The 26649-nt window shown below is 55.9% G+C and overlaps 5 protein-coding genes across 5 annotated transcripts; 2 read left to right on the forward strand and 3 right to left on the reverse strand.

Annotated features, from left to right (window-relative positions):
* Positions 1-779: 779 nt before the first annotated feature.
* On the reverse strand, positions 780-2531 carry MAA_00342 (Ubiquitin E2 variant; the record flags this gene model as incomplete). The annotated part of the gene is made up of 4 exons (XM_007818340.1): positions 780-1976; positions 2042-2280; positions 2334-2421; positions 2481-2531. The coding sequence occupies 4 exons, from the start codon at positions 2529-2531 to the stop codon at positions 780-782; spliced, it is 1575 nt and encodes a 524-aa protein (XP_007816531.1).
* Positions 2532-3950: 1419 nt separating this feature from the next.
* Positions 3951-5435, forward strand: MAA_00343 (indoleamine 2,3-dioxygenase; the record flags this gene model as incomplete). Its single annotated transcript, XM_007818341.1, has 1 exon — positions 3951-5435. One exon carries the CDS (start codon positions 3951-3953, stop codon positions 5433-5435), a length of 1485 nt encoding a protein of 494 aa, XP_007816532.1.
* Positions 5436-6128: 693 nt separating this feature from the next.
* On the reverse strand, positions 6129-11392 carry MAA_00344 (ABC transporter, transmembrane domain, type 1; the record flags this gene model as incomplete). Its single annotated transcript, XM_007818342.2, has 15 exons — positions 6129-6684; positions 6757-6843; positions 6908-7526; positions 7585-7649; positions 7706-7756; positions 7812-7883; positions 7947-8055; positions 8127-8468; positions 8531-8693; positions 8764-9521; positions 9593-9826; positions 9894-10173; positions 10250-10467; positions 10536-11070; positions 11177-11392. 15 exons carry the CDS (start codon positions 11390-11392, stop codon positions 6129-6131), a joined length of 4305 nt encoding a protein of 1434 aa, XP_007816533.2.
* A 1766-nt stretch (positions 11393-13158) lies between these two features.
* On the forward strand, positions 13159-14336 carry MAA_00345 (uncharacterized protein; the record flags this gene model as incomplete). Its single annotated transcript, XM_007818343.1, has 4 exons — positions 13159-13432; positions 13498-13620; positions 13700-13842; positions 14043-14336. 4 exons carry the CDS (start codon positions 13159-13161, stop codon positions 14334-14336), a joined length of 834 nt encoding a protein of 277 aa, XP_007816534.1.
* A 1345-nt stretch (positions 14337-15681) lies between these two features.
* MAA_00346 (transcription factor Cys6) lies at positions 15682-19135 on the reverse strand (the record flags this gene model as incomplete). The annotated part of the gene is made up of 4 exons (XM_007818344.2): positions 15682-16449; positions 16534-17223; positions 18167-18583; positions 18632-19135. 4 exons carry the CDS (start codon positions 19133-19135, stop codon positions 15682-15684), a joined length of 2379 nt encoding a protein of 792 aa, XP_007816535.2.
* Between the last annotated feature and the right edge of the window lie 7514 nt (positions 19136-26649).

The following is a 26649-nucleotide window of genomic DNA, read 5'->3' on the forward strand; positions in this document are numbered from 1 at the left end:
AATGCTTGGACGTCGACAATGGAAGCTGCTCGGCTCTGGGATAATACTATGGCACAATCGCAACGAGGGCCGTTGTACAATATCAACCGGTTTGAACGGGGGCTTCAAATACGGTTCACCCTGTCACACCGGCACCCGCCTTGCACTGACACGAAAGCATTTGCAGAAAAACAAACAAAAAGTAAAAATAAAAAAAAAGTCATTATATCGCGTATGCTTTCCAAATTCAAGCGAGTCGCCCGCCGTCAAGACAAACAAGTTTCAACCGGGATATCTGGGTTCCCTTTTTCGTTTATGGGGTTACATTTTGCTGGCAGCTCGGGACGTGTACGCTTCATCCCGCTGACGATGGCCGGGCCGGGTGGTGAATCCATGTATCCCCGTTGATATTGTTCTTTGGGGTTGTGGCGCTGGTGTAGTATTGTTCTTGAGACATTGTGGACCGGGGCGCCGGCGCCATGCAGGACCGGGAGGGGCGCAGGGACCGGACATTGGCGGCGGAATGGCTGCGAGGCGCGATTTGGTACAGAGACGAGAGGAGCGTATGGGAACATCTGCGCCTTCAAGTGCCGAGACTTGGGCAGACAGCTCGCTCGGGGTGTCACCGTGGAGAGTGCGGGCAAACAAAGATGATATTGAGCCTTGTTCGACGAGCCATGTAAATCGGTAAGCAAAACGGGAATTTTCTTCATCTTCTTCTCGCGCCGAGGCTACATTGTTTCATCTGATTCGCCGTGATCCCACTGTGGTTTTCCAAAGGCTTCACACTCCTTGCTAGACTATGCTGACGCCATGCCCATGCCTTGGCCAATCTTTCTCACCAATGCCTTCTTGAGGTACCATTCTCTTGCTAATGACCGTGTCATCTTTGCGAATACGGCCGGGGAAATACGGCCCCGTTCAACAGCCCTGCCCAGCATGAAAATGGCGTCCCCGAGGGCCTTCTCCTCGGCCACCAAATTATACAGTTGATTAGACACGATTGTCGGAGCCACGAGGAGCTCGTCGATATCAGGCGCAGGGTGGCTTCTTGACCCATCAATAACCGCGTCTGCCTTCCGTAAAGCGTCGTGGAGAATGGTCGTGTTCGACGTAAGCACATTAGATAGCTGAGTGAGCTGGCTCGATTCGGATTGAATACCAGCCATGGCATTCTGCATGGCGCTTCGCTGCCCCTGAAGCCCTGCCATGGTGGAATCATTCTGTTGTCGAGACCGCTGTCGAATAACATACAGGGTCTGGGCAATTTGTCGCAAGAGGTTGTCCTTTTCGGGATTTGGTGGTATTGGGGGAGGCGCCACGGTCGTGGCCTCGGGAATGTCGAGAGTGAGTGGCTCATCAAGGATGTTTGGAGGTGGAGGAGCAGGTTGCTGTACTGGAGGCTGCTGGATATGTGGTGGCATTCCTACCCCAGGGGCTACAGCATATCCAGGTGGTGGTGGTCCTAGAGCTTGCCATTGTGGTGGAAGCTGTTGAGACGGCACTTGCTGTGCCGAATACGGCGGGTTTTGAGATGAGCTATGCGGTCCATGTGGAAGCCAATGTCTCGTGGGAGGTTGTGTATGCTGGTGCTGCTGCTGCGAGAGTTGTTGGAACTGAGAGGAAGGTTGAGCATGTCGTACAACGGGCGGTGATGCTGGTGCTTGGGTGGGAAGCGGCGGTGCTGATTCATATCGGGATGGGACAGAGGACGTGCGCACGGTCGTATCTGATGAAGGAGAGGCTGAGTGGGTGGAGGTTTGGGGTGTTTGATCTTCCTTTGGCGGAGGCGGCGGCGGCGGACGGGAGCTGTTTGTCGAGCTCTGAAGTGTTTGCGGCGGTCGAGGTGCCATCTCCGGGGGCAGAGGGGGGACCGGAGGTGGTGCTTGCATAGGTGGTTGCTGCGGTTGTGGTCGAGCCGCTTGTCTGGACACAACCGGGGGCTCTTTGGCAAATATATCGGATAAAACTGACATGAAGTCGTGAATATTTGATTTCTGCAAGAGCCGTTAGCTTTGGGAGACGAGTGCGAATGCTGACAGAAATCATTTGACCAACTCACATCCCAAAATTGTGCCCATCCCACCAGATATGGGTGGTATACCTGCCCCTGAGGGTCAACATGCTGCCCTGGACGAACCATCATGTTCTCGGTTGGCGTGACATAGACGAGCGGTGGCTCGCGAGGGTAAGCGTGAGGGACCCATATTGAAACCGGGAATCGATATGTATTTCCGCGAAAGTTGACGGGTATCGTGCCGGTGATATGGAGTAGAAGCGCGCTGGAACCGTTGGAGAAGGCTAGAATGCTATTAGCGATTTGATAGTGTCTGGTCAAAGCCGGAGTGGCTCACTATGCACGTCGGTACGCGGGGAGAGCGTGGGATACTGTGTCAACGCTTGGGCGACATCATTGTATGTGCGGTTGACGTCGTGATATTCCTATGGCGTTATATCAGAAGGATGAAGGATTGATCTGGACCCAGCTTGGGCATGCATACACTGGTTAGAACGCTGTACAGCCAGTTGAGAACATGTTGCTGTACTGGCATTGTGGAGGAGAGGGTGCACAGGAGAGCTGGAGAAGCCACAAGCTGGAGCTTGTTGGATGCCTCGATTTGCAGTGCTTCGCCTGTCTCCAAGGGGCTCAAGCTCAACCGTGCGAAGCGGTGGCCATCCGCATGGACTTGATGATTTTGCGACTGCCTTGAGGAGAGCAGGGCTTGGAGAGTAACACTTGATGGCAGGTGATTCGGGAGGGGTTTATCTTTTTCAAAGTAGCGGATTTGAGAATGGGTCAGCTTCTGGCGATGGCTGTGTCGAGGTCGCCGGAACAGCTGCTGTTTATCGCGCTTGTTGGGGTCTGGCGATGCGGTGGTAGAGGCTCAAGTGGTCCAGGTGAGGCCAAGGTGAGGTTGAGGCCGTGCCCAAGGCAAGGTCAAGGTGAGGTGTGAGCTTTGAAGTGGGTTGACTGGTGGCGCCTCTTGGCGGGGAAACGGGGACGGGCATCCGATGGCCACACAGGTTCCAAAGATTCGGATTATAACTAAGATGCTCAGCAAGGCCCTTGAGTGGGTAAATTGAAGCTGATCTCTCATCTCATCTCCGTATTGCATAGTGGCATTTGCATCAGTCCATGATTCCCAACCAACTTGAGGACTCGAAGCGACCGGCTATCGGGTACCTTGCCTGTGGGTCCTAGTTGCAGGCTCGCGACTTGGAAGGATTGAATATGATTCGACCTGGAACAAGCCATCACTCACCCAAAAGGAACCAAGTTAATGGCAACAACTAGCATTGGCCTACAGTTTGTGGATACAAGTATGACCACGTGGCGGCGTCGATTGACTTCAAAGGGGTCGAATCCTTAGAACCCTCCCTATGAAAGCCCGCCCTGACAAGTCGCACGTTTTGTGCAGGCTTCCCGTGCAATTATGGAACCTGATACTCCGTACCTATGGCTCGAAATGTCGAGACAACTGGAGCAAAATGCAACTATAAGACCAGAAGGGTTTCCTTTTCAATCTTTGGTAGCCTATTAGAATACGTTGTTGGCATATAAACGCCTCAGCTCCACTCCGAGTCAACCGAAACCCAATACTATTATGTATAACCAGGACGTCCGGCCTCGGCACGAGTCGTATGACCCAGACATTAATAATAAGCCACCCAGGTCCCCTACGACCGGGTCTTATCGATTGCGACTCTTTTTCCTTCAAACCCCTCCCCCGCGCAAACTTAACAAACTCCCATACTTGCATCACCGTGCTATTACCAATTAGACTCTCTGTTGACTCTGAAGTCTTTTTTTTTTCTGTCGCCGTGTAACCGAGTTCAAGTTCTCTAAGCCAAGGCTGAGGCTGCGGCCAAAGTCAGGACAGAGACACATACTCCGACTCCATCGGCCATAACCGGAATCGCGGCCACGACGAGGGCTTTTCCAGCCTCAACCAAAAACCTCGCCCAGCAAAATGCTGCCTCCTGTCCCCGTTCTCGCCGATTACGGCCTATCTCCAAGACATGGCTTCTTGCCCGAGACCCTTCCATTGACGCACCTACCCGATCCTTACTACAACAAGTGGGAGGCCATCGCGGCCAATCTGCAAGCCCTCGTCTTGTCCCGTCGCCTGCGCAGCGTCATCGACCACCTACCCGTCCTCTCTACCATAGGCCTCGAACACGAAGCAGAATGGCGCCGTGCATATTCCCTGCTCTGCTTCATGGCCCACGCATACATCTGGGGGGGTGACGCGCCGGCCGACCGACTTCCCATGGCCATTTCTGTGCCCCTGCTCGAAATATCCGACCACCTCGAGGTGCCCCCCGTTGCGACCTACGCCGCCGTCTGCTTGTGGAATTTCAAGCCCGTCTTCATGGACGAAGACATTGACAACATGGAAAATCTGGCCACGCTGAATACATTTACGGGATCCATCGACGAGTCGTGGTTCTACCTCATCTCGGTGGCCATCGAGGCCCGCGGCGCCCCCATTCTCGACTTGATGCTCACGGCCATTGCCGCGGCAAGAAAGGACGACGCAAAGACGGTGACGCGGTGTCTCGTCGGCTTCGCCGAGCTGTTGACCGACCTGACCAACATCCTGGTTCGGATGCACGAGAGCTGCGACCCGACCGTCTTCTACCACCGCGTCCGCCCGTTCCTCGCGGGCAGCAAGAACATGGCCGAGGCAGGCCTGCCGCACGGCGTGCTGTACGACGAGGGCACCGGGGCCGAAAAGCACCGCCAGTACAGCGGCGGGAGCAACGCGCAGAGCAGCCTGATCCAGTTCTTCGACATCGTCCTCGGCATCCAGCACCTGCCGACCGGGGAGAGGCAGAACCCATCCGCCTCGTCCGAGTCGGAGCCCGAAGCCGGGGCCCGCCACGCCGCCGCCGCCGCCCCCAGCAGGAACAACTTCATCCAGGAGATGCGGCGGTACATGCCGGGCCCGCACGCGCGCTTCCTCGCCGACGTCTCGCGCGTCGCCAACATCCGCGACTTTGTGCAGGCCAACAAGCCCAACCGGCAGCTGTGCCTCGCCTACGACGCCTGCCTCGCCATGCTGAGCGCCTTTCGAGACAAGCACATTGCCATTGTGACGCGGTACATCATCACGCCGTCGAGGGAGGCCCGCGCGCGCGGCCGCTCGCAGAGCAGGAAGCGCGTCAACCTCGCCGCCGCGTCGGCGTCGGCGGCCCAGGCAAAGAAGGGGCAGACGGGCACCGGCGGCACCGCGCTGATCCCCTTCCTCAAGCAGGCGAGGGACGAGACGGGCGAGCCGGCCGTCGAGGAGTGGACGCGGCGCTTCATGAAGAGGAAGCTCAAGGCCGAGTACCAGGCCGACGCTATCTTTTCCAAGGCCGACAAGGGCGCTGTCGAGACGGACGTGGACGTCAAGGGGCTCGCGGGCTCGTGGACCATGGATGACGAGGGAGGCGGTATTTGTTCGTTTTGAAATTGCCGGCCATTGATGCAGAACCCGGGGGCTGGGCTGGGTTGGGTTGGGTTGGGGACTGAGGGCCTTGTCTCTACTCACTTCTTATGCGGGTGTTTTTTGTTTTGGTCTTTAAAAGAACGAATTTTTTTTTATAACAGCATTAATGAATGGGTGGCAAGAGCATGCATGATTTCAACGACTTAGACGCATATATATATATACATAAGTACATATTGCATAGTATCGCTACTCAACGCAGCAATATATCGTATTTATATTTCCAACCACCACGTGTGTGCATCTACGGAGGACGCGAAGAACAGTCGTCACTTGCTGAAACAGCAGGTCGCGTCAATCGTGGCCAGTAGAATGTACAAGTTATAAGACCGGACGGCCTCGGGTTTACGAAACCCGCCCAGCCAGATGATTTAGGTACTACATATGTAGGAAGTAGAATACGCCCGTGCCCCTACACATGTACACCGGCTTGAGACCAGTTGACAGCATCCACATGCATGTGGCTCTGGATTCAATGTTGGTATTTCCGCTATGTATAGTAAAGACTAAAATGTGGCCTGCCGTCAAGATCCGGCCCTCTCGCTATGTCCCGCCACGCATCTTCTTAATTTATGCGCGTGTATTAAAAGCAGTATTATCGCTAGCGTGCGTGAGCTCATGATCCCATAAACATGTTTGACCCCCCCTTTGGCCTCAAGTGACCTTGCCATCCTCCACGTGCAGCACAACATCTGCGCTCTCCACATCTCCTGGCTGGTGCGAGATAGCAATGACGGTACAGTCGCCAAACACGTCGTCCATGACCTGCCGCATGACCCTGGCCGTCTCGGCGTCCATGGCGCTCGTGGCCTCGTCGACGAGCAGGATGCGCCCGCCGCCCTCGCGCTTGTGCAGGACGGCGCGCGCAATGGCGAGCAGCTGCTTCTGGCCGTGGGAGAAGCCCATGTCTGCCAAGGGGGCGTCGAGCCCGCCGTGGGCGTCGACGTGCTCTTTTAGCCTCACCCTGGCTAGGACCTCGCTGATGGCCGCGTCGCGCGTGTGGCTTGCGGCCGGCCGTGTCCCGGTGGTGGTGACGGGGAGCACATTGTCGCGCAGCGTTCCGGGAAGTTCCACCATGTCTTGGGGGATGGTGGTGATGCGAGACCGCAGGTGCTGTCGCGGAATCTGGGACACGTCCACGCCGTCGATTTCTATGAGCCCCGTGTAGTTGAGGAAGTGGAGGATGGTGAGGAGGAGGGAGCTTTTCCCGCTACATCTGGCTGTCAGTTCTCTGTGTTTTGATACATGTCGATTACATTATAGTTTGATGCGCAGGACATACCTCCCGGTTCGCCCGACGACTGCCACCTTTTGTCCGGGCTTAATGTCCAGCGACACGTTTTCGAGAGCCGTCGACGACGCGTCTGAGCTTTTCAGCGGCACCATGTTAGCCTCGCTACGAGTGACGAGTGACGAAACGATAAAGTCCTTACTTGTATGTGGCCGTCACGCCCACCATCTTGATGGCCCCTTGTTCCAGGTAGCCGGCGGGCAACTCGGCGCTGCCACCGCCGTCGTCCTCGCTCGGCGTGGTCTCGGCAAACGACTTGATGCGCGCAATGGCGCCGAGAGACGTCTCGGTGTCGATCCACGTGTTGAGCAGCGTCAGGATGGAGTCGCCAAACTGGATCAGGGTGAGCAGGGAGAGCCCCATGGCGTTTTGTGACGTCGTGCCCCGGAAGCACAGCGCGACCGAGACGAGGATCGTGGCCACGCCGAGCACGCACAGCTCCGACACGAGGCCGAGCCACCGCTGGATGCAAAACATGTAGTAAAAGGGCTTTTGGGAGTCGTCGAGCAGCTGCCGGCTGCGGGAGAGGCACTGGCTGTCCCACCCGAAGCTCCGGATGTGCATCAGGCCGGCGCTGATTTCGGAGAATTGCGTGTAGAGAGGCGTCTTGGCCTCCAGGTCAATGTATCGCATCTGTCGAGAGGTGCGGAGGTAAAAGTACTGAATGATGTAGACGCACATGAGGATGAAGGGTATGATGACGGAAATGTACGTGGCGCCGGCGGCGATGATGCCAATGTCTGTGATTAATAGAAAAAAGGCTGCAGGGCAAAAGTTAGAAACGAGGCCTGTTCACGCGACGACGAGCACAAAGCGTACAATACAAGAGGCGAAAAAAAGCCAGCGGCAAGTCTTGGCTGATGAGGCTCATGTCTTGGCTGAATCTGCGCAGCATTAGAATACATTCGCCTGGCGATTGGGAAATCTCGGCCACTCTTACAGGTTGAGAAGCGATCCGTTGCTTGTAGACGAGAGAAACGACAATGTAGATCTAGCTCAACGTCAGCGCGGCCGCGATACAGGCAGGGTTCCGTTCTACTCCGCACCCCATGACCTTGTCCAAGAGAACACGGTGTAGATTCTCGGCGCTATTCGGCACAATTTTCAGATAGTACAAGCTGCAGCCGTGTTAGTTGTCAAATACGGAACCGGGGCTGTCAATCCAAAGTCCTCTTATGTACCTCAACGTTATGCCGGCGGCTGTAAAGCTCGAAAATCCAAAGAGGATATATCCGACAAGATAGACTTTATTCTCCGGCGCCACGTCCAGCCAGATTCGGAGAAAGATTTCTAACCAGACGCCTCGTATTAGTCCCGCCCGTCGCGCCCATTGCACATGTACGAAATCAATCAAAACTCACCGGGCAGCCGCTCTGCGACGGCGACAAAAATAACCGTCACGAGCCATATCGCCCAGAGCCATTTCGCCGTCGACTTGAGATAGAACGAGTAGAGGCGGAAATCGCCATGTCGACGAATCAACAGCTCGTCGTTTGCGCTGGTACCTTCAAGGTCTTGCTTGCCAGCGTCGCGGGCCTCGTCCGCGGCGTCGCCCTTGTCGTCGACCTTTTCGCCCGCGCTGGGCGACAGCCACGCCGTCACGTCCTCCCGGCACTGCTCGGCGTCTCCCAGCCCGGCGAGGGACTTGACCGAGCCCCCGTCGCCAATGACCAGCATCTGGTCCGCAGACTTGATGTACTCGGCTTGGGAAAACAGTCAGCTTGAGGCGGTCATGTCATGTGCGTGGGATCAGAGCGGGCAATACCTGAGTGAATCGTCATGACGACCGTGCTGCCGAGCCGCCTCAACAGGCCGCCGGGGGCGAAGAGCCGAGCGAATATCGCATCGGCCGTGCTGCGATCCAGGGCGCTCAGCACGTTGTCCAGCACGAGCAGAGAAGCCTGCGAGTAGACGGCCCGCGCAAGAGCCTAGCAAGGGGGTCAATTGATTAGACGGGGGAAAATGTGACACGGCACGTATGAATGGCGGGAAACGTACAATCCTCTGCTTCTGCCCACCGCTCAAGTTGGAGCCATTGTCTCCCGAGGGCGTCTGGTCGCCGCTGGGGAATTGCTGCATGTCGTCGGCGAGCAGACACGCGTCGACCACCGTCTTGTACCAGTCCTTATCGTACGCGTGGTCGCCGGTAATGTTTGCCCGGACGGGCACGTTTTTCAACCACGGCGTCTGGTCGCAGTAGGCGACTTGGTGCCTCTCGACGTAGACGTGGCCGTCGGTGAGGTGAGCCTCGCCAATGATGGCCCTCAGAAACGTGGATTTGCCGCAGCCAGTGTGCCCCAGGACCACGGCAAGCTTGCCGCGCGAGACGGACACGTCGACGCCCTTGAGAAGAGGCTCCCTGCCTGCCGCGGCCGCCACGGACGCGTTGACAAACATGACGGACGTGGATGTCTGCGGCGCCCGCAGCTCCAGCGGGGGCTTGTCGACGGGTGAGACGGAATGGTACGAGGCGTGCTTCTCGGACGGGTAGCCGTTGGAGAGGACGAGGTCGTTGATGCTGCGGCGGCGGTCTTGTCGCTCCTCGAGCAGGAGGTACGTCTGGATGCGCTGGAAGCAGCCCAGCGTCGAGACGAAGATGGGGTAGCACAGCATGGCGCGCGCCATGGACAGCGACGTGATGACGACAATGGCGAGCGCTGTAAAGGTCTCCGAGGCCCTGAGGCCGCTGGAGAAGGTTGTCCAGAGGATCGCCGCAGTCATGACGATGGTTGGCGTGATCTGGTAGCATAGCATGACTGTGTACAGAGTCAGTGTTGCCGGCCGAGGCTGAGGGGGGGAGGGAGGAAGGGAGAGCAAGGGCTCGAACCTGAGGCGCTCATGATGACTTCCAGAACGCGGAATCGTTTAGAGCATTGCATCTCCGTCTCTCGGAGGCCTTGGACGAGGTCGGCCACGACGGGTCGCAGGCCGATCATTTTGATGTTTTTGATTTGCTGCAGCACGCTCGAGGTGACGGAGACGCGGTTCTGGACTTGTTTATTCCAGGCGATGCGCGCGGGAGCCATGCGCCTGCCAATCTCGTACGTGGCGATTGTCGAAGCTGGACGGCTGTTAGTCGGGGAGTGTAACGGGACACCAGGGAGTCAAGAGCAGCACGTGTGGCTTACCGATTCCCGGAAACACGATGAGAAAGGACGCCTTGCCGACGATTGTCGTGATGAGGTAGATGCCCAGGCCGACCTCGACTATGCTCGCCAAGATGTCGTGGAATTTGCGAAGGCCGAGCGATATCCCCTCGACGTCGGTGCTCATCAGCGTCGCGGCGGCGAGTTCCCGCGCACTGCACTGGTCGATGGCGAGCGTCTTCTTGAATATCTCGGACACGAGGACGCCCCGGAGGAGCGTCACCAGCCGGTTGTTGAGGTGATTATAGCTGGCGCTCGTAACCTAGTGCTGCCCGTGAGTTGCCTTGCTCCATGTCCGTGGCCGGGCACGCGGGCGGGTGGTGGGACAAGAAACGTACCGCCAGTCCAAAGTATATGAGCACCGTGGCGCCAATGAGGCCGTTCCGGACATTGGTGGACGGGTCGTCCTCGCCGAGGAAGCCGACGATGCGCCGCAGCAGCAGCGGCTGGCTAAAGGTAAAGGCCGTGTAGAGAAGCCGCGGGACGATGACGGCGAGAAACGGGCGGAGCAGCGTCACGAGGGCCGACTTGGCCAAGGCGTACGACGAATGCTTATCTGGGCAGGTCAGCACACACACACACACACACACACTTTTTGACAGCACAGGTAGGGGGGAAGCGTACATTTCGCCCAGACGGGCTCGAAGCGGGCGGAGAGGTGGTCGGCGGAGAAGTCGTCGCCCAGGGAGCCCAGGTCGTCGATGCGCAGGACGGTCCGGAAGCCCAGCAGAAAGGTCGAGTTGAGCCACAGGAACAGCGAGCGGTTCCAGAAGCCGCTCGTGGCCTCCTTGCTCAGCGAGCGGCGCAGGGCCGGGTCCTTGATGTGCGTCCGCTTGGAGACCTCCTGCAGCAGCACCAGGGCCAGCTTGGCGGAGGCGGCGGCGGCGGCCAGGCCCCCGACGGCGTGGAGGCGCGGCCGGAGGAAGAGGGACCGGGCCTTGACGGCGTCGAGCAGCGCCGTCAGGCTGAGGTACAGGCTGATGAGGGCCGACGAGCGGAACGAGTGCCGGTGCTCGAGGCTGACGGCCGCCACGATGCACAGCGTGCCCACGCACACGAGCGACAGCGCCGCGAGCGAGGCGTCGGAGCGGACGGCCGGGAGGCGGCTCCAGAGCCCGAGGCTGGCGATTTCGACGCCCAGGAGCACGGCCAGCACTGCCTGATGTGGTTGTGAGCTAGAGCATCTTGGCCCGGCCGGTTGGGCGTTGGAAGGGTGCGCCACCGTCCACGTCGGTAATGTCAAGGTCAAGGTCAAGTCCACTTACAAGCTTGGCCCATAGCAGCAGACTGCTCGCCACGCAGACGGGCGATTTGGCGTAGCGCACAATGTAAAACGGCGACGCGACGATGCACAGGCTCGTCGGCAGGATCGTCAGCACCGCGTGCTCGAACAGCAGCGTGAAGTCAAAGTGCGACCCCAGCTGCGGCCCAAACGAGTCGTCGTCGCCGTCGGCGCCCATGGCCCTCGACACGAGGTCCATTCTGCATTCATGTGCTTGGGTGGTCGGTGGTGCTGCTGCTGCTGCTGCTGGTGGCCGGCTGGGGGGCAGCGTCACGGCGGCGGCCGGGCGAGCTGGGAAGGGAAGCCGGCGAAAAATAATAATTAAAAAAAAAAAGAAAACAAGCAAGCAAGCGAACAAACAAACAAACACAAATGCTGCACGAGGAAAACCGACAAAAGGACAAAGGGACGGAGAGAGGGATGGCGACTACATGTGTGGAATCTACAACCACATAGATATTTCCCCCCGGATCGGGAAGCGGGATTGCGCACACCCCCAACTAGGCAGGTGGACGGCTCGATGCCGGCGATTGAGGAGATGGAGAGGGTTCAGACTTCTGCAGACTCGCCCCGGGCCCACCCTGCGCAGGTATCGACATGCACCTTGCCGATTGGGGCCTGCCGTCTCGTTGCGAGGTAGCATTGCGGCTGGAGGACGCGAGGGCATGGACTGGGTTTACCGTCTGGTCGGCGAGGCAGGGTCACTTGGTGCCTCGGGGGGGCTCACATGTACCGAGCATGTTCACAGAATGCACAGGGGGGCCATGATGCAGCGCTGCAGCGTGTGGGCCACGACGTCTTGTCTTCATTTCCGTCCAAATGCTCGTGCTAGTCCTAATCTCGCCAGGAGGCCATGGCATCAAGCGCGAGGCTGCATGCAGTCAAGTGTCAATCAAATATGTATGTATGTACATGTACTAGTAGTAGTAAAGTATGCAGCGGCAGCGTGTCGACTCAGACATGTCTGGCGCGACCAAACTATTCCGCCACGCGCACGACCACGTCCTCGACGTCCTTCTTCTCCTTCTGGCGGTAGCGGAGAATGGCGCTGATGGCGTACGTCTTGTCGTCGGCGCTGCTCTCGGCGGCCACGTCGGCGGCTGTGCGGGTTAGAGTTAGAGGGACTCGACACGACACGACAGACTTTCTGCACGGCAGGCAGGTTGGGATGTAGATCATACCAGGTCGGGCAGAGACAACTGCGGCCCCAAAGAAGAGCAGTGCAGCGGGGATAAAGGTCGACGGGAAGAGCATGGTGACTTTGACGTTGCAGCGTGACGTGCGTCGGCTAGGGGGGGCTGTTTCTGACGGTGTAGAACGAGGCCGAGGATACGGGGAGGGAAAAAGAAAGCAATGTGGGAGACGGAGGAGGCTGAACGATGGGCTTGGAGATCAAGGCCAGAGGACGGGCTTCTCTTATATTATTGTGAGCGACCACACTCGAGCAGCATGGCATCCATCGTACCAGTTGACGTCGGTACGACAGACGACGCACCGACTACTTCAAGTCTGGAAGGCCCCACTCAGCCACACCATTTCTGCCCATTTGTGAGCTTTTCAATGTTGGCGAGGGATTTGGGATCTAAAACTATGGAGTATAGGGGGGTCTCGGAGGTCTTGGAAGGTCTTGGGTCATTTTGGGGGGGGGGGGGGGGGGTCTAATTTGCATCCACTTGCGAAAAGTTTGGCAGACTACGGTTACGCCGTTGTCCTTCCCAGTGGCAAAGAAATCGACAGGCTCGAGGCCTACCACCACATGACGCTATCGTTTAGCCCGCCCGAGTCTTGAGCCCGCCACGACGAAGCTATTTCGCCAGCTGTTCCGGACCGCCGCGGCCAGGGGGGATGGGAGGGGGGACGCCCCTCTCATCATCCCGCGGCGTCATGTTGAAACAAGACTCGTCGTCCTCCTCCTGGACGCCAAAAAAAAAAAAAAAAGAATAAAAAAATCATCCCCTACCGACCATGGACATGGCATCAATTCGGTATGAGCGCCTGGAGGCGACGGACAAGTTCGACCCGGCCGACGACGACAGCAACAACAACATCGTCAACACGGCGACGGATGAAGCCAGCTCGCCCTCTCGCAGGCGGCCAATCTGGACGCGGAGACAGGCAACGCTGGCCCTTCTCGGCAACCTCGTCCTGCTCCTGACGTCGATATGCCTCTTGTCGGTGGCAGCTCGCCGGCCGCCGTCCCCCTCGCACCTGGAATGCGCCCAGAAGGTCTCACCATACTGTGGGTTGAACACGATTCTACATGAACCCGCCTGTCGCTAACGGACGCCGTCTGGCCCTTTGCAGCGCCCATGTGGGAGGCCGTCGAGTTCTGGGAAGGCAACTTTGCCAACGAGTTCAACTCGTCGACCAAGTATCGCGGCCCGCCGACGCTCGAGCGCGAGCGCGCCTGGAACGACCTCTGGCACTGTGAGCAAACCTCCCGTGTCTCGACCAAGAGGCAAAAAAGCAATCAACGATGCACCCCGTCCCGCTGACCCTCCCCCAGACCATCTCATCCGTGTCGACGCCGCAGGCGTGGCGGCATTGAACCAGACTCACGCCGGCAGACACGCCCAAGTCAAGGGTAGCGACCCTGCCCATCCGGAGTTTGGGGCTACGATTGAGGTTTTCCACCAACTACACTGCCTGGTACGTCCAACTTGATACTGCACATGCGGTCTCCTCCTCCTCCTCCTCCTCGTCGGCGTACCGTGATCTGCGCCGTGCGCACTGCCACTGCCACTGCCACGCCAGACTACATACATACATACACACATACATACATACACCAGACTTTGACCCAACGGGAACCATGACTTGCGCTGACTCCCTCACTCACTCGCGACCAGAACGTGCTGCGCCAGTACTCGTGGCCGCTCGACAGGTTCGACCCATCCTGGGGCGAAGACCTCTACCCGTCCATGCTGCAGGACGCCGCAACGGGTCGCACCCACGTCGACCACTGCATCGAGGCCCTCCGGCTCTCGCTCATGTGCGCCGGTGACATCACACCCGTGCTCTTCCTCCACGACAAGGCGAGCCCGCTCGGCGTCAGGGCCGACTTCAACATCCACCACAAGTGCCGCGCCTTTGACCCGCTCGTCGACTACGTGCAGCGGAACGGCGTCGAGCTGGAGACGTGAATGGGGAAAAGAAAAACAGGGCAGTGGTCGAGAAAAACAAGGCAGTGGTCACGATTTTAACGACCTGTCATCAATGTTTTCCGTTTGCCGTGTCATTGTCGGGGCGGCAGCTGCCGAGTGACGACTGGTACTATGTACTTCTCCTTTTTACGGAGTACTACTAGCTGACTCCTGAATCCGAGTACGCCTGGTCCCCACGTGGGTTTCAGAACAAAAAACAAGTTGAGACCAGACCACATTCTCGGTCAAGAAGCTGTCTGGTCGGCTTGTGCTACGTGGTCCTGGTCAGTTGGCCGGGGTGAAAGGGGAGGGGGTCGAGGGTTTGGGGGCCGAGTTATGCACCGGGAGCACCGAGCACCGTCTCCTCACTCCCACGCCCTCTTGGAAGCCTGGTCTTCGTTCATGTTGGCATCGTCGCAGAAGAGGCAATTGGACAACAACAACAACAACGAGGGCGAGTTGCAAGTTGCAAGTTGCGAGTTGGTTGGTTGGTTGTGTTGGACTGGTATCAAATGACACACAAGCCATCGTGGTCTGCAGCGACAACTGCAGCATCGACCGGCCCAACAGCATCTATGTAGTCTCTCCATGTTTTTTTTTTTTTTCCGTCGGGGCGCTGCAAAAGTTCCCCAAGTGCCAAGTGGGCCGGATCCTTTACGGGATCGACATGGGATCAACCTCTTGATTGCTTGCCCTTTTGTAGGATATTGTATGTAGTACTACTTATTTACCGCATGTCACTGCTGGCTCAGCAGTCGAGCCAGCGTTTTTTTTTTTTTTAAAAATTCTATATAAAACCCACCCCCTCTCCGTTCTAGACCATATGATATCTGACAATTTTACCCGCCGCTTCACCCCAAGGATCATCATGTTGACCCAGCGTGGAACGGAAGGATCCGCGAAAAGCATCCTCCTCGGCACAGACACGCACAATGATACGATATTGTTGTTGGCAAGAGGTATCTTTTCATCTAATCAAGGGTATGTAAGTATGGCCCCGTCGCCATGGACATCGCACCGACGCCGTGTATTTGTCATGCGCTGCGCCCGCCGTTGTGAAACGTCTGGTGGCTCAGCCCGCGTCCTCCTGCCAGACGCGTCAAGCATGCGAACCCAAGTCGTTATGCTTCCTGGGTCCAAGTTTGCCGCTCTCGGCAGCTTTGACTACACAAAAAGCCATGGCCAGGCTTTTTTTCCTTGGCCATTCTCTCCTCCCCTCCCCCTCCGTCCCCTCCCCTCTTTTGGGCCCCCCCCTCGTCTCTGATTAGACAAGTACAATGGTACCGTGTGTGCCTGCTTTTGTCTCGAACAACCTGCACGCGAGCCCGTCGCCGTCAACCAAAGGCTATAGAATGCAGCAAAATTCGTGCGTCTCTCTGTCGATGATTTCCGTCCCGTCATCCGTGTCAACCGACTGCGCGTCCGCTTCTGCCGCCGCTTCTGCCGCCGCCGCCGCCTCCGTCTTCTGCGGCAGCGTGAGCCACGGAATCTCGCGCAGCTTGGCCGGGGCCTCGGGCCAGCACGAGAGGTGCTGCACGAGCTTGGCCATGGCAAACGTGGAGCGGTAGTCCTCAATCAGCTGCCGGAGCGTCTCCTTGGTCGCCTCGTCGTCGGTGACGCACCACGCGGCCACGATGGCCTGGGGCACGTGGTGGGCGGCCAGCGGGCGCTCCTGCTTGGCCCTCTCGGCGAGGATGATGGCGTCGGCGCAGAATATGGACCGCTGGCTGACGAGCAGTATGTTGCTGGGGTTGAAGGCGCGCAGCAGCGCGTTGAGCGTGATGCCAATGGCGATGAAGAGCCCGTGCCGCTCGTTGCATATGATGCCGTCGTAGGCGTTCCAGCACGACGTCTCCCGGTTGGCGCTGATGAACACCTTGACCTGTAGGTACTGGTCCAGGATGTAGCTGTAGATCCAGTGGATCTGCTCCTTGTTCTCGTTGGGGTGCCTGATGAGGTCGGGGAGCATGGCGAAGACGCGCAGCTCGCAGGTGGGCAGGCGGGACATGGCCTGGATGTCCAGCAGCGGCCGCAGCGGCTGCTCGGGCATGTCGTATAGTTCCTGGATCCACGGGTTGAGCTTGACGTTTGGGTTGAAGACGCTGTCTTGTAGCTAGAGCGCAGACCGGTTAGCCTCATGTACCTCTCTCTCTCTCTCTCTCTCTGTACTCCGTTTGCTCGCTCGTCGAGGACCTACCAAGTTTGCCGTTATCGCGTAGCATATGCCGCGGAGAAATAAGTCTTTTAAATCCTGACATGCTATATTACTTATTAGGTACACCAGGCCCTCGGCATGTCCACGGGAGAGCTTGGCATTTCGTCCCTGCCATATGTGGCACTCGGACAGGATGTAGGCCGCGCACAGGGTGTCGGAGCGGTATCTCGACGACGGGTTGGCAATCGACGTCTCGAGCGCCTTGAGGCCGGACGCGTACAGCTGCAGCGACCTGGGGTTCAGCTGCTCCGAGGGCGACTGCCGCGTCTCGAGGAGACTGGTGAAGGCGGCGAGGGAGGCGTCGAGGGCGGGCGAGTAGCCGATGCGGCGCGGCAGCTCCCCAAACACGGACAGGCGGAAGGGCTTGAGGTTGTAGCCCTGGTGCGTCGAGGCCAGGAAGTAGACGAGCGTGTCGGCGACGCGGTCGTTGCCGTTGCGCAGCGGCGACTTGGGGCTGCCCGTGGCCAGGGGCGTCGCGTGCTCGACGAAGCGGCTGACGACCTTTTGGCCGTGGGCAGCGGCAGCGGCAGCACCGCCCGACGAGGCCGACGAGGACGAGGACGAGGACGAGGACTGGTTTATAAACTTGAAGCGCTGCTGGCCGACGCCGACGCAGGCAATGTTCCTTGTCCGGCAGCGCGAGCACGGTTGCCCGGGCTGCGTGCTATCGCACTAGATAGACGTGAAGGACGCATGTCAGTCGCGGCAGAGGCGAGGGGGATGGGGATGGGGATGGGGATGGGGGCCGGCAGTGGTGCTTGGTGTTGTCAATCTGGTCTGGTACCTTCTTCTTCCATTTACGACACGAGTCGCAGCCGCGGTATGAACCTATGACTGGCATTGCATTTGTTCGCTTGATCTACCTGCAAGTGACAATGCGGGCTTTTTGCATGATTCTCTATGGCCCATCCGTGTCAAAAACTCGAACCAAGTTCACTCGACGGCGTAGCGTCGTGGTTGGAATGGGGGGGGAGAACGCACAACATCCCACTGACCTGCGGCGGACTTTACACTTGGGACGATGTGATTGATGGGATAGGACGATTGGGTACTCAAAACGGAAACGCAGATCGATTAATTGCTTTTTTGCCCTCTTCTCCCCGCGAGGAGCCCGGCGCCTGGAGGATCGTGGCAGAAAGGCTCGACACAACACGCAAATGCACAACCACCCAGTAATTCTAGATTGCCACACCGTCGTCTGGGACAGTTGGTTAGCAGCAGTCGTCGTCGTTTTTAAAGGGCCAAGAAGGGCCGTGTGGGAAATGGGCTGAGAGGTCCACTGCTGATGCAACCAGGTCGACATTCTTGCTTGTCCGATCTGCCCAAACGCCTAGTATGCCGAGTACATGCGGTACATGCTATCACGGGGCTGCCAAAGTTGCGGGTACAAGCCTACACACGGCGGCCGCAGCTGCGGTGCGGGTACCGGATACACGAAAGCGCACCAAACGGACGTGGGGAGAGGGGATCCAGGGGGTGAATAGACGACGGCCTTGCTAAGCACACGCCCTGCATCAATTCGAGCTTATCGTTCCCAAAGTCGTCGGATCCGTCCCGTTGGTACCGGCTCAAGCGGTTGTGCTGGTTCAACTGCTCTCAAGTGCCACACACGCACCCCGTGCCGTGGGACGAGATGGCCAGGCCAGGCAGCACAGGCAAACCCCCCCGCCGGCTGCGCAAGTCTTGCCTCGTTACGGAATCGCCGTGCGTAACCAGTCCCGGGTGGGAAAGCCTGTGCGCGCTTATCCCGTGAAGCCCGCGGTGCGTTGTGGACATCTGATGCTGCACCATGACAGCTTTTGCGCCGGGGCGCCGGCATCATCCACCAGCAGAGACTCTTGTCTCGCCATTTCGTAAGGTAAGGCCCATCAAACTTGCTCATCCCGCCGGGTTGGTGTTGACGCTCCATGCATACATAACGCTTCTTTGTGCGGAGTGATGGGTAGGCCAGTAACGACTCCTCGAGACGCAAGGCGGAGAGAGCCCAAAGCGCTGCGAACCAACCGTACATACATGCGCCATACGCATCCATCTACACACGCACGCACGCACACACACGCAACAGACAAGACGATAACACCATCGACTCGGCGGTGGCTAGCTGCGAATGGCTGTTTTGGCCCCAAGCCCATCCGTACGGCGGGCAGGACGGACTGAACGGTTGGTACGCCCAAGGCATGGTGACGGGCTGGCCAAGCTCCTGAGAAGTGATGGAGTCGCACAACGACCACCAGCGGCCATTGGACCAATGAATCCAGAAATGACCCATCCCGACCTCCGCCGCGGCCCCTGTCCTTGGAGGCGTCGAGGGCTTGGGACCATCCCGTGTCGAGTCAGCGTGCGAGACAGCGCCATAGCTGCCCACTAGCCAACGCCCCCCAAGTACCTTGACCTGCTTGCTTTGGTTAGGGCTGCTTCGTCGCGGTGGAACCTCGACTCCCTCATGGAGTGTGAATACCACCCTGCTGAGCTGTTTCTGAGCCAACTGCGCGATCCCTCCAGTCCGCGCAGGCAATCCTCCTCTTGTCTGGAAGGCCTGAAGCCGCGAATGACCCCACTGGAGATGGTCATCAACGACGGCCATCGCAAAGAAGGCCGTGAAAAAAAAAATCCTGAGTGGTCCTGACGATGGATGGGATTCAGAGGAATAGGATGAAGTCGAACAAGCAGGAGCAGGAAATGGCGCCAGAACGGGGCAAAACCATCTTATTTGGCCGAGAAAAAAAAGGGAGAGGCGAGGACAAGACCCAAGACACCCCCCCCGGGTTGCACCAAAGCCCGTGACCGTCGCTAAATATTTCCCAATTCCGCTGTGCTGTAACCGTCTGGAAGGAGAGCGCTGCCGGGGGACCCAACCACCACCCGTCTGGTTCGAAAAACACGTCAAGTTGGCTTGCCGGTCCGGTTTTGCAAGCAAGACCTGAATGAATATGATGAGTCGAAAAAAGGGCGGCGCGACAAAAAGAAACGCCTCATCGCCCACTGAGACTACGCGTCATGTGTGGCACGGGACGAGATGGGCGCTCGTGAGTCGTGAGGGCCTTTGCCAGTGAGACACGGCTTCGCTCTTCACCCGTGTGAACCGGGTCTTGCTTGACTCCTACCGTGGTTTATTATAGTCGTCTCCCTGGACTTGATGGCATCCCTTTCGTCGCATTATGAGAGTCTCTGCGCACCGTGGGACGGCGGCCACTTTTATACTCTGTGTACAGCTTGTTCCTGTGTCTGTTTTTGCAAGTTGATGCCTCCGTGACGCTGGAAATGAGGCGCATGTTTTCCTTCCGCGAACCGCTTGTTGTTTCTTCTTCTTCTTCTTTTTTTTTTCGTGGAAAAAGACGTCCATCAGGTTTCGGTGGTGAACTATGTTCAAGACTTTGTTTGCCAGAGAGCCTTGGAGATGCTACATTGTGGGCGGGCTGGTGAATGTTGGACGCGGTGCGCCTACACTGCTATGTGAAGCACCGCCGTGCTATACTTTCAGCTATATATCGCGGTAAGATGTCCATCTGGGTGCCATCACATGTGCCTCCAGTAAGAATGGTGCAGGTATCCGGCAGAACTAGATGGTATTTTCATCCCAGTAACACGTTTCGTCTTCTTTGGGCAGATATGGTTGCGAACAGCTCATCCCCCCTTCCGCTCACATTCTGGAAAATTGGTGGATGAATACAAGTACACAGCATGGCGTAGAGAATGACATGCTAGTGGGTATGACAACGTTGGACGCAAGGGATGTCATACAAAGCCGGCTATTCGCCGCAATACCACGGCCCAGGTTTGAGAATGCGTCTCCATGGCATGAAAGAGTTTCTCCAAAGAGACGGGGAGCCATCCGTAGGTGATGCAAGGGCCTGGCTTGGTTGACTGGGCGAGACAGTCTGGTATCTGATCGCCCAAAGTCACCCGCATGGGACGCAGAGAGGCGGTTATTCTCCCTTGTCCGACGTCAAGCCCATCTACTACAGAGACAGCCGTGTCCAGCGAAGAGATGGACTCGCTGGAGATGGTGTTTATATAGAGTCATTTTGAGGATAGACTACTTTGCTACTCAATGTGAGTCCTTCGTGGCCAGATGACAATACAGCCTCTTTCTTTTGTAAGCTTGATGCAGGTGGGGATGGCCTGCAGCAAAGATGGGCGTTGGAAGATGTGGCTTATCGTGAACTGAGATGGGAAACGCCAGGCCATAGAAAGTTGTTGGTGTGACATGTTGTTGTTGGAAATGGCGGGACCATGAAGAAGGGCCATGTATAGAAGCTGAAGTTGCGGCATTTTCCAGGGACAAAGAGCCCCTTTCGAATGCAACGACGTATCGCTTGGCATGTTAAATGGGGGCCCGGAAAGTCTCCCATCCCACACTGGCTGGCACGAGTTGTATTAAGCCATCGTATATGTATAATTTGTCATGGGCGGGCCGTTTGGTCAAAGAGAAGTAACGTCGGTCAGATCAAGTAAACCATGAGAGCTGATTGCTAAACATCCTTCAACAGTGGTCTAATCTATACCCAGAAGAGCTGGTGCCATGGAACGAGAGAAAATTAAATCAAAATGGAAGGAGGGCGGGTATCAGGTTGCAGAAATCTGGACCGTGTATTACGACTAGCAGCGTGAGTCGAGATGCAGTACGGAATACTCGGCCTGGGTCACTTCAAGGACGACACCGCGAAAAGGGGGGGTTAGTATTTCACTTTGGCACTTCAAATATACCTCGCGTTACTATATTTGCTCTTCAAAAGCCGCATGACCAGTTGGGGGACGCCGTGCAACATGAATCGGCCACTAAACCCAGATGACAGGATCTTAAAGCCGCTGATATTGCAAGACATCAAGAGCAGGGTGGTCTACGGAGTACCGTCTTGGTAGCAGGGAACCGCGACGAGAAATGCTGATGGGTCGATCTGTTCCACCAAACTCATGGGCATGCATACATACATTGTATGTACAGTCTTCTGACCGTTTTCGCCTCCCATGCGCTCATCCGGAATGTCGATGCTGCCAAAACAACAAAGCGTCAACTGTCGAGCAAGCGCAGCAGACCCCTGTTGGACGAGCCCATGGTCGGGAGGATTGGCCTAAACGGGTGTAGATCCGTGATGGCCTGCAGGAAACCAATTTCCAGATCCAACATGTTCGTGCCGGCTCACCCTTGTTTGGCTTTTGCATGAAACGTCTTGTCATGGACACGGCTCGATCCGCCCGCTTGTGGGTAGCACCCGAGTATGTTGTAGCAGTAGTACTCCGTACTCTGTACTGATATCAAGGCATGTAGGTATTGGTCGTGCCGCGAGATCTGGCCGCGGTGGAGGTTGATGATGAAGGGGAATAAGACGCGTGTTATCGCTCTCGCCTCCGTGGAGACGCCGGAAAGGCAAGCAAGCCCAGGGCGGACGGGGTAGAAGCTGCACTGAGACCCTGCGGTTGTTGGCGATCCAATAACAGGCAGATGCCAAGTTCCTGACATCAGATAAACTTTCCAATTGGTTGTTTCTGACCCTCGCATCAGGCCTCCCCGTACATCTGCGTATGAGAGCCGTCAATGAGCAACGACACGAGTGGGGGGTTGCGACACGATGGAACAGTGAAGCATCGAGAACCAAGCAGGGGATGTGTTTTTTTGCTTTTTGCGATCCTGTTGGGTTTCGAGGCGAGTCCCGAGCCCAGAGTCACCTTCGCGAAAGCAACCTTCTCAAGCCTTCTTGAGTCCGCGCCCGTTACTCCGCAGTTTGCATCAGAATGGCCTACACATGGTACCACCTACACCCCGGATTTGGTTGGGAACTTTTGTATAGCCTGCAAGAACCCGCTTGCCGCGACTCATGCTTTGAGCTGCGTTTGTGGGTACTGTTTTCCATAGTACGGGTGATTCGAAGACGATACGGAGTACAAAAGGCGCATACCCCCTTCTCCTTCTCGGACGCGGCCAGCTTTCAGGGTCAGTTGAGCCTCCGGAAAAGCGTCTACCATGGACGACCTAGAGATTTGGGTGAGGGCCAATACCTCGACCTCCTCATCGTCAAGCACGAGAACAAAGTCTGACGACGACGACGACGAAGAGAGCCGGTTACACGAGCAAGCCAGCGGGAAACAAACAATGTCGATACGGATGCAGATTGTCCTCGAGCTTATTGCAAAAGGCTAGGATTCGGACAAGGAAACAAAACCAGGGGAAACAGCGAGCTGTAAAGCTGTAACCATCGGCAAACCCAATCGGAGGGGGGGTGACGTTTCATTTTACGGCTCCAACTCGACACACGACACATTGACGGCACCGAACGGAGGGTTGGTTCTCGAGGGCCGCAGAGCAATGAATGAGCCTTGGGTGCCATACTCTGCCACCAAGATACGACCCTGATAGATGGATTCTCGAACCTCAAGCAGCCTTGTATATCTTCAGAAAACCGGCCGACATGACACAACAGACGATTATTGCGAACATCTGCTTTAAACTGATATATCTCCTAGGTCTGAAGAACGATGGCGAGCTTCACGACACGACGAGGTTGAGCGTATGCAACTGCTTTCAGGACAAAGCGGTTCTCTCTTGATCAACACGCATCATGGATAACGCCAGCACCGCAGCATATTCCACCTCTAGAGACTGCATTTATCCCAAAGACGTGAACGGCTGACGTGCCGGTTCCCTGCAACCACGGGAACCTTGTAACGCGGGGCGAAGAGATAGTATAAGTGCGAAAGAACTGTCGACGGCCACGACCCACCGCAAAGGCTTACCGATTGAAAAACTCGGGAGTCGAATCCCGCCTAGGGGAGACGGATGTCATGCCGCTTGGCGAAAACGGCTCGACGGCATGTGTCTTGGTATGCTGAGATGATTTCCGTCAGCCAGGGCAACATTGATATTCTCCGTGCTGTCTCCCCCCTGACTCGTCCAGCTCTGAAAAAAGAAAGGGGGTAGGTACGTCACTCGCCAAATACGATGTTATCGCCTTGAGATCGATTTCGTGGCTGGGTAGCCACTTTTACGTGGATGTGTGGCCGGATCGTTTGTTGTTCACCACCAAGTGAAGCACACATGTGGCCGGATAACGCGAGCCCTATCATTGGAAGAGCTGTACACGTTGACCTGTTTGCGCGAGACAAGAAATAGGGATATAAGCAATTCCAGCACGTACTGAGCCAACCGTGTTCAGAAAGAGCTTGGTGGTCGGCTCTGAATGCTGTAGGCGACTCGCGAGCCGGGGGGAACAACTAGTCGCAAGGTAATACCACTAAGTAAACGCTGTATATCTCTCGAGAACTCTAATGCTGTAAGTTTTGCTTGTCAGAGTCTTGCATGTGTCTATTACAAATTGTGGTGGCTCTGCCGTCTCAGAGGGTAGGTCTGGCGCCGGCCTTGTTTGTCCATGTGGTTAGAATAGCACGAAATCGAGCATGATGAAGAACCATTCTGATATTATTACAAAAACGCTCTAGAATCTTTAAAAGCCATCCATGTGATTCAAACGCTCAGGCACATCCTATAGCACAACATCCTCGCGCATGTCAAAGGTCATTATCTTGCCATGCCATGCCTTGTATGGCGTACGTCGAGAGGCAGTTGATATGGAATCATGTAGACATGTGTGATTGACAAGAGGCGCGGGAGAAGGATTTCGACCCGGAACTGAGACGGCGAGCAACTCAGAGGCCGGCGGCCTGTCTTACTGCCGCATGTATCCCTGCCAGATGCTTTCCCTCTCAGCTAACCTCACCGACCTCTGCGTGTTTCTAAAGAAAGGCAGGATGTAAAGGCAAATGAATAAACGCAAAGAACCCAACATGTTGGATATCCGATTCCTGAATACGCAGAAGTTTCGATCCTTATCCCTTCCTCATTTCCTTCCCCCGGATCTTCCATCATCCCATGGCTCATAGTCTTTCTCTCACTATCGCACCGTTCTCGGGCGCGAACCTGCCTAGGATGGTTGATAGTCTTACGAAGGAACACTAGCCAGCTTGTAGCCTCGGAGCGAACATCGGCAAAAAGAGCCGCTAGGTAAATTACGGAATATGAGAATATGAAAGGGCCTGGTCTGGGAGGAACTGGCAGTCATGTCAATCGACTTCGTGTTCTGAAGCTGAAACAAAGTTTCCCCGGGCATTGGTTGACGAAGACAGAGCAGAACAGTGACCGAGATATTATTGACCTATTTCTGACTTGTAGTGTCATTTCCACCAAGATTATGCACCAGTCAATTCTCTATATGTAAAATAACACTTCCATGATAGACTACAAGCTAAAACTGACAATGGCTACTCTCACGAGGCTTCAATGACATGGGAAATAGCTTCGGCTAGCCATGGCTGCCACAATTGGCAGCTACGGGCCATGTTTAATGTGGACTTGTTCCTCGACCGAATCTATCTACTCACCTTTCCGCTGGACAGCTGGTCGTAGCTATTAGTTTTGCTAGCTAGCTTCTGGTTTGAACCTTGCCACCTAGTTTTGAGCCACATTGAAACGGCCCGGCTTGTTGAACCTCCTAGATACAGGCCCGACTGATGTCTCAAATTCTCGGCAAATCTTCAATACCAGGTGCAAATTTCCATTAAAAAAATGTGCCGGCTTGTAATGTAGCCAAAGTGCGACAACTCCAACTAGGGCCAGGTATCGTGGTAGACGGGCCTGCCGAACTCGGAGCAAATGCCCAAGAGAAATGTAGTTTTCAATCGTTCCCATGCAGTTCGTTCCAAGGCTGATCAGAAATATGGCAATAAAATTGTATAGACCTATTGCTGCTGTTGGCTGTTTCTTGAAAGACACACTTTTGTGCATTTGTCAATTGCTTTGAGGTGATGAATGAGTATGCTGGAAATCGGGCCGAGTTGCCAGTGGAATGAAGCCTTTATAGTTATAATTAACATCGGACCAGACATGACAACACACTACGATGGCTTCGAAAAGCCATTCCATCTTCCGTAGTATAGTGGTCAGTATGCAAGCTTGTCACGCTTGAGACCCGGGTTCAATTCCCGGCGGGAGAGCCACATTGTTGTTTCTTTTTTTGGACCCCCGGAAAACTGGGGACCTGTCCATTGATGTCAGTTGAATCTGCCAGTTTATTTTTTGCACCACGTTGTTCCAGTTCGCTCTGCAACGGCATTTTTGGCCAAGACAGGGTCGGGCGCTTCCAACACCAGATGCTGTGAGACAGTAGCGTCAGACATGTCCGCGATTCCTAAAATGCCTACAATAAAGAATGGTCCTCGGTCACACAATTGTTGGCCAAGATGTGCGTCATGCAATAATTGGCGGCGGCATACCGATGTTTCCACAACGTGACCTTTTATTTGCCGGTGTGCTTTATATCCTTGCTATACTCTATAGGTTATTATTTCTTTTCTTTTTTTAGCGGCACGGAATACCTCTTTTCCTAGAAATAAATGGCATGCGATATACTAAAGCTATCATGTCCCTCCTGTTCTTCCTCTCCCGCTCCTACATTACACTGTGCCAAATTTGCGGACAGTGCATCACTTGAGGGCGACTTGGAATCCATCTTGTTCATTTATTCTGACATCTGAAAAGGGAAAGGCCAAGATACGGGACTTTTGAACTATATTGAGCTCAAAGGCGACACCTGGGCTGGGCAGCATCAAATATCAGCTCTGATCTTAGAAAGACCTCGTCTACACCGGCGGAACCGCATCCTTTCATAATTTATTCACTTCGAATAGGAGGGTCGCTCAAAATCTCACTAAGCTGTCATGATGGGTCACCAATTATTGTCTCTCGCCATCTACTGCCTGTCACCCATTGTCCAATGTCTTGCCCACTCTCTTTCACTAGAATTTGAAATCCGAAGAGAAATAACCTCTCGCTTGGTAAACATTCATGTCTTACAGTCCAAATGCGTATCTGGATTAACTTCTTTCACTTACAGAGCATACGAGGCAAAATCTGAGCGACAATCATCACATTATTGCTAGGAGAGAATGCACCACATCTGACTCAAGACTTGCATGCATCATCCCACAGAACGCGCCGACCGACTGGTGTATTTCAGCCTAGAAAAAGAATGATACGTTGGCCGGCCGAAGCCCACCGCAAGATCTATATAGAGTAGTGAATAGAGCGACCACTAGACGACGGGCCCG

This window comes from Metarhizium robertsii (genome assembly GCF_000187425.2).
Source record: "Metarhizium robertsii ARSEF 23 chromosome Unknown MAA_Scf_3, whole genome shotgun sequence".
Taxonomy (NCBI): domain Eukaryota; kingdom Fungi; phylum Ascomycota; class Sordariomycetes; order Hypocreales; family Clavicipitaceae; genus Metarhizium; species Metarhizium robertsii.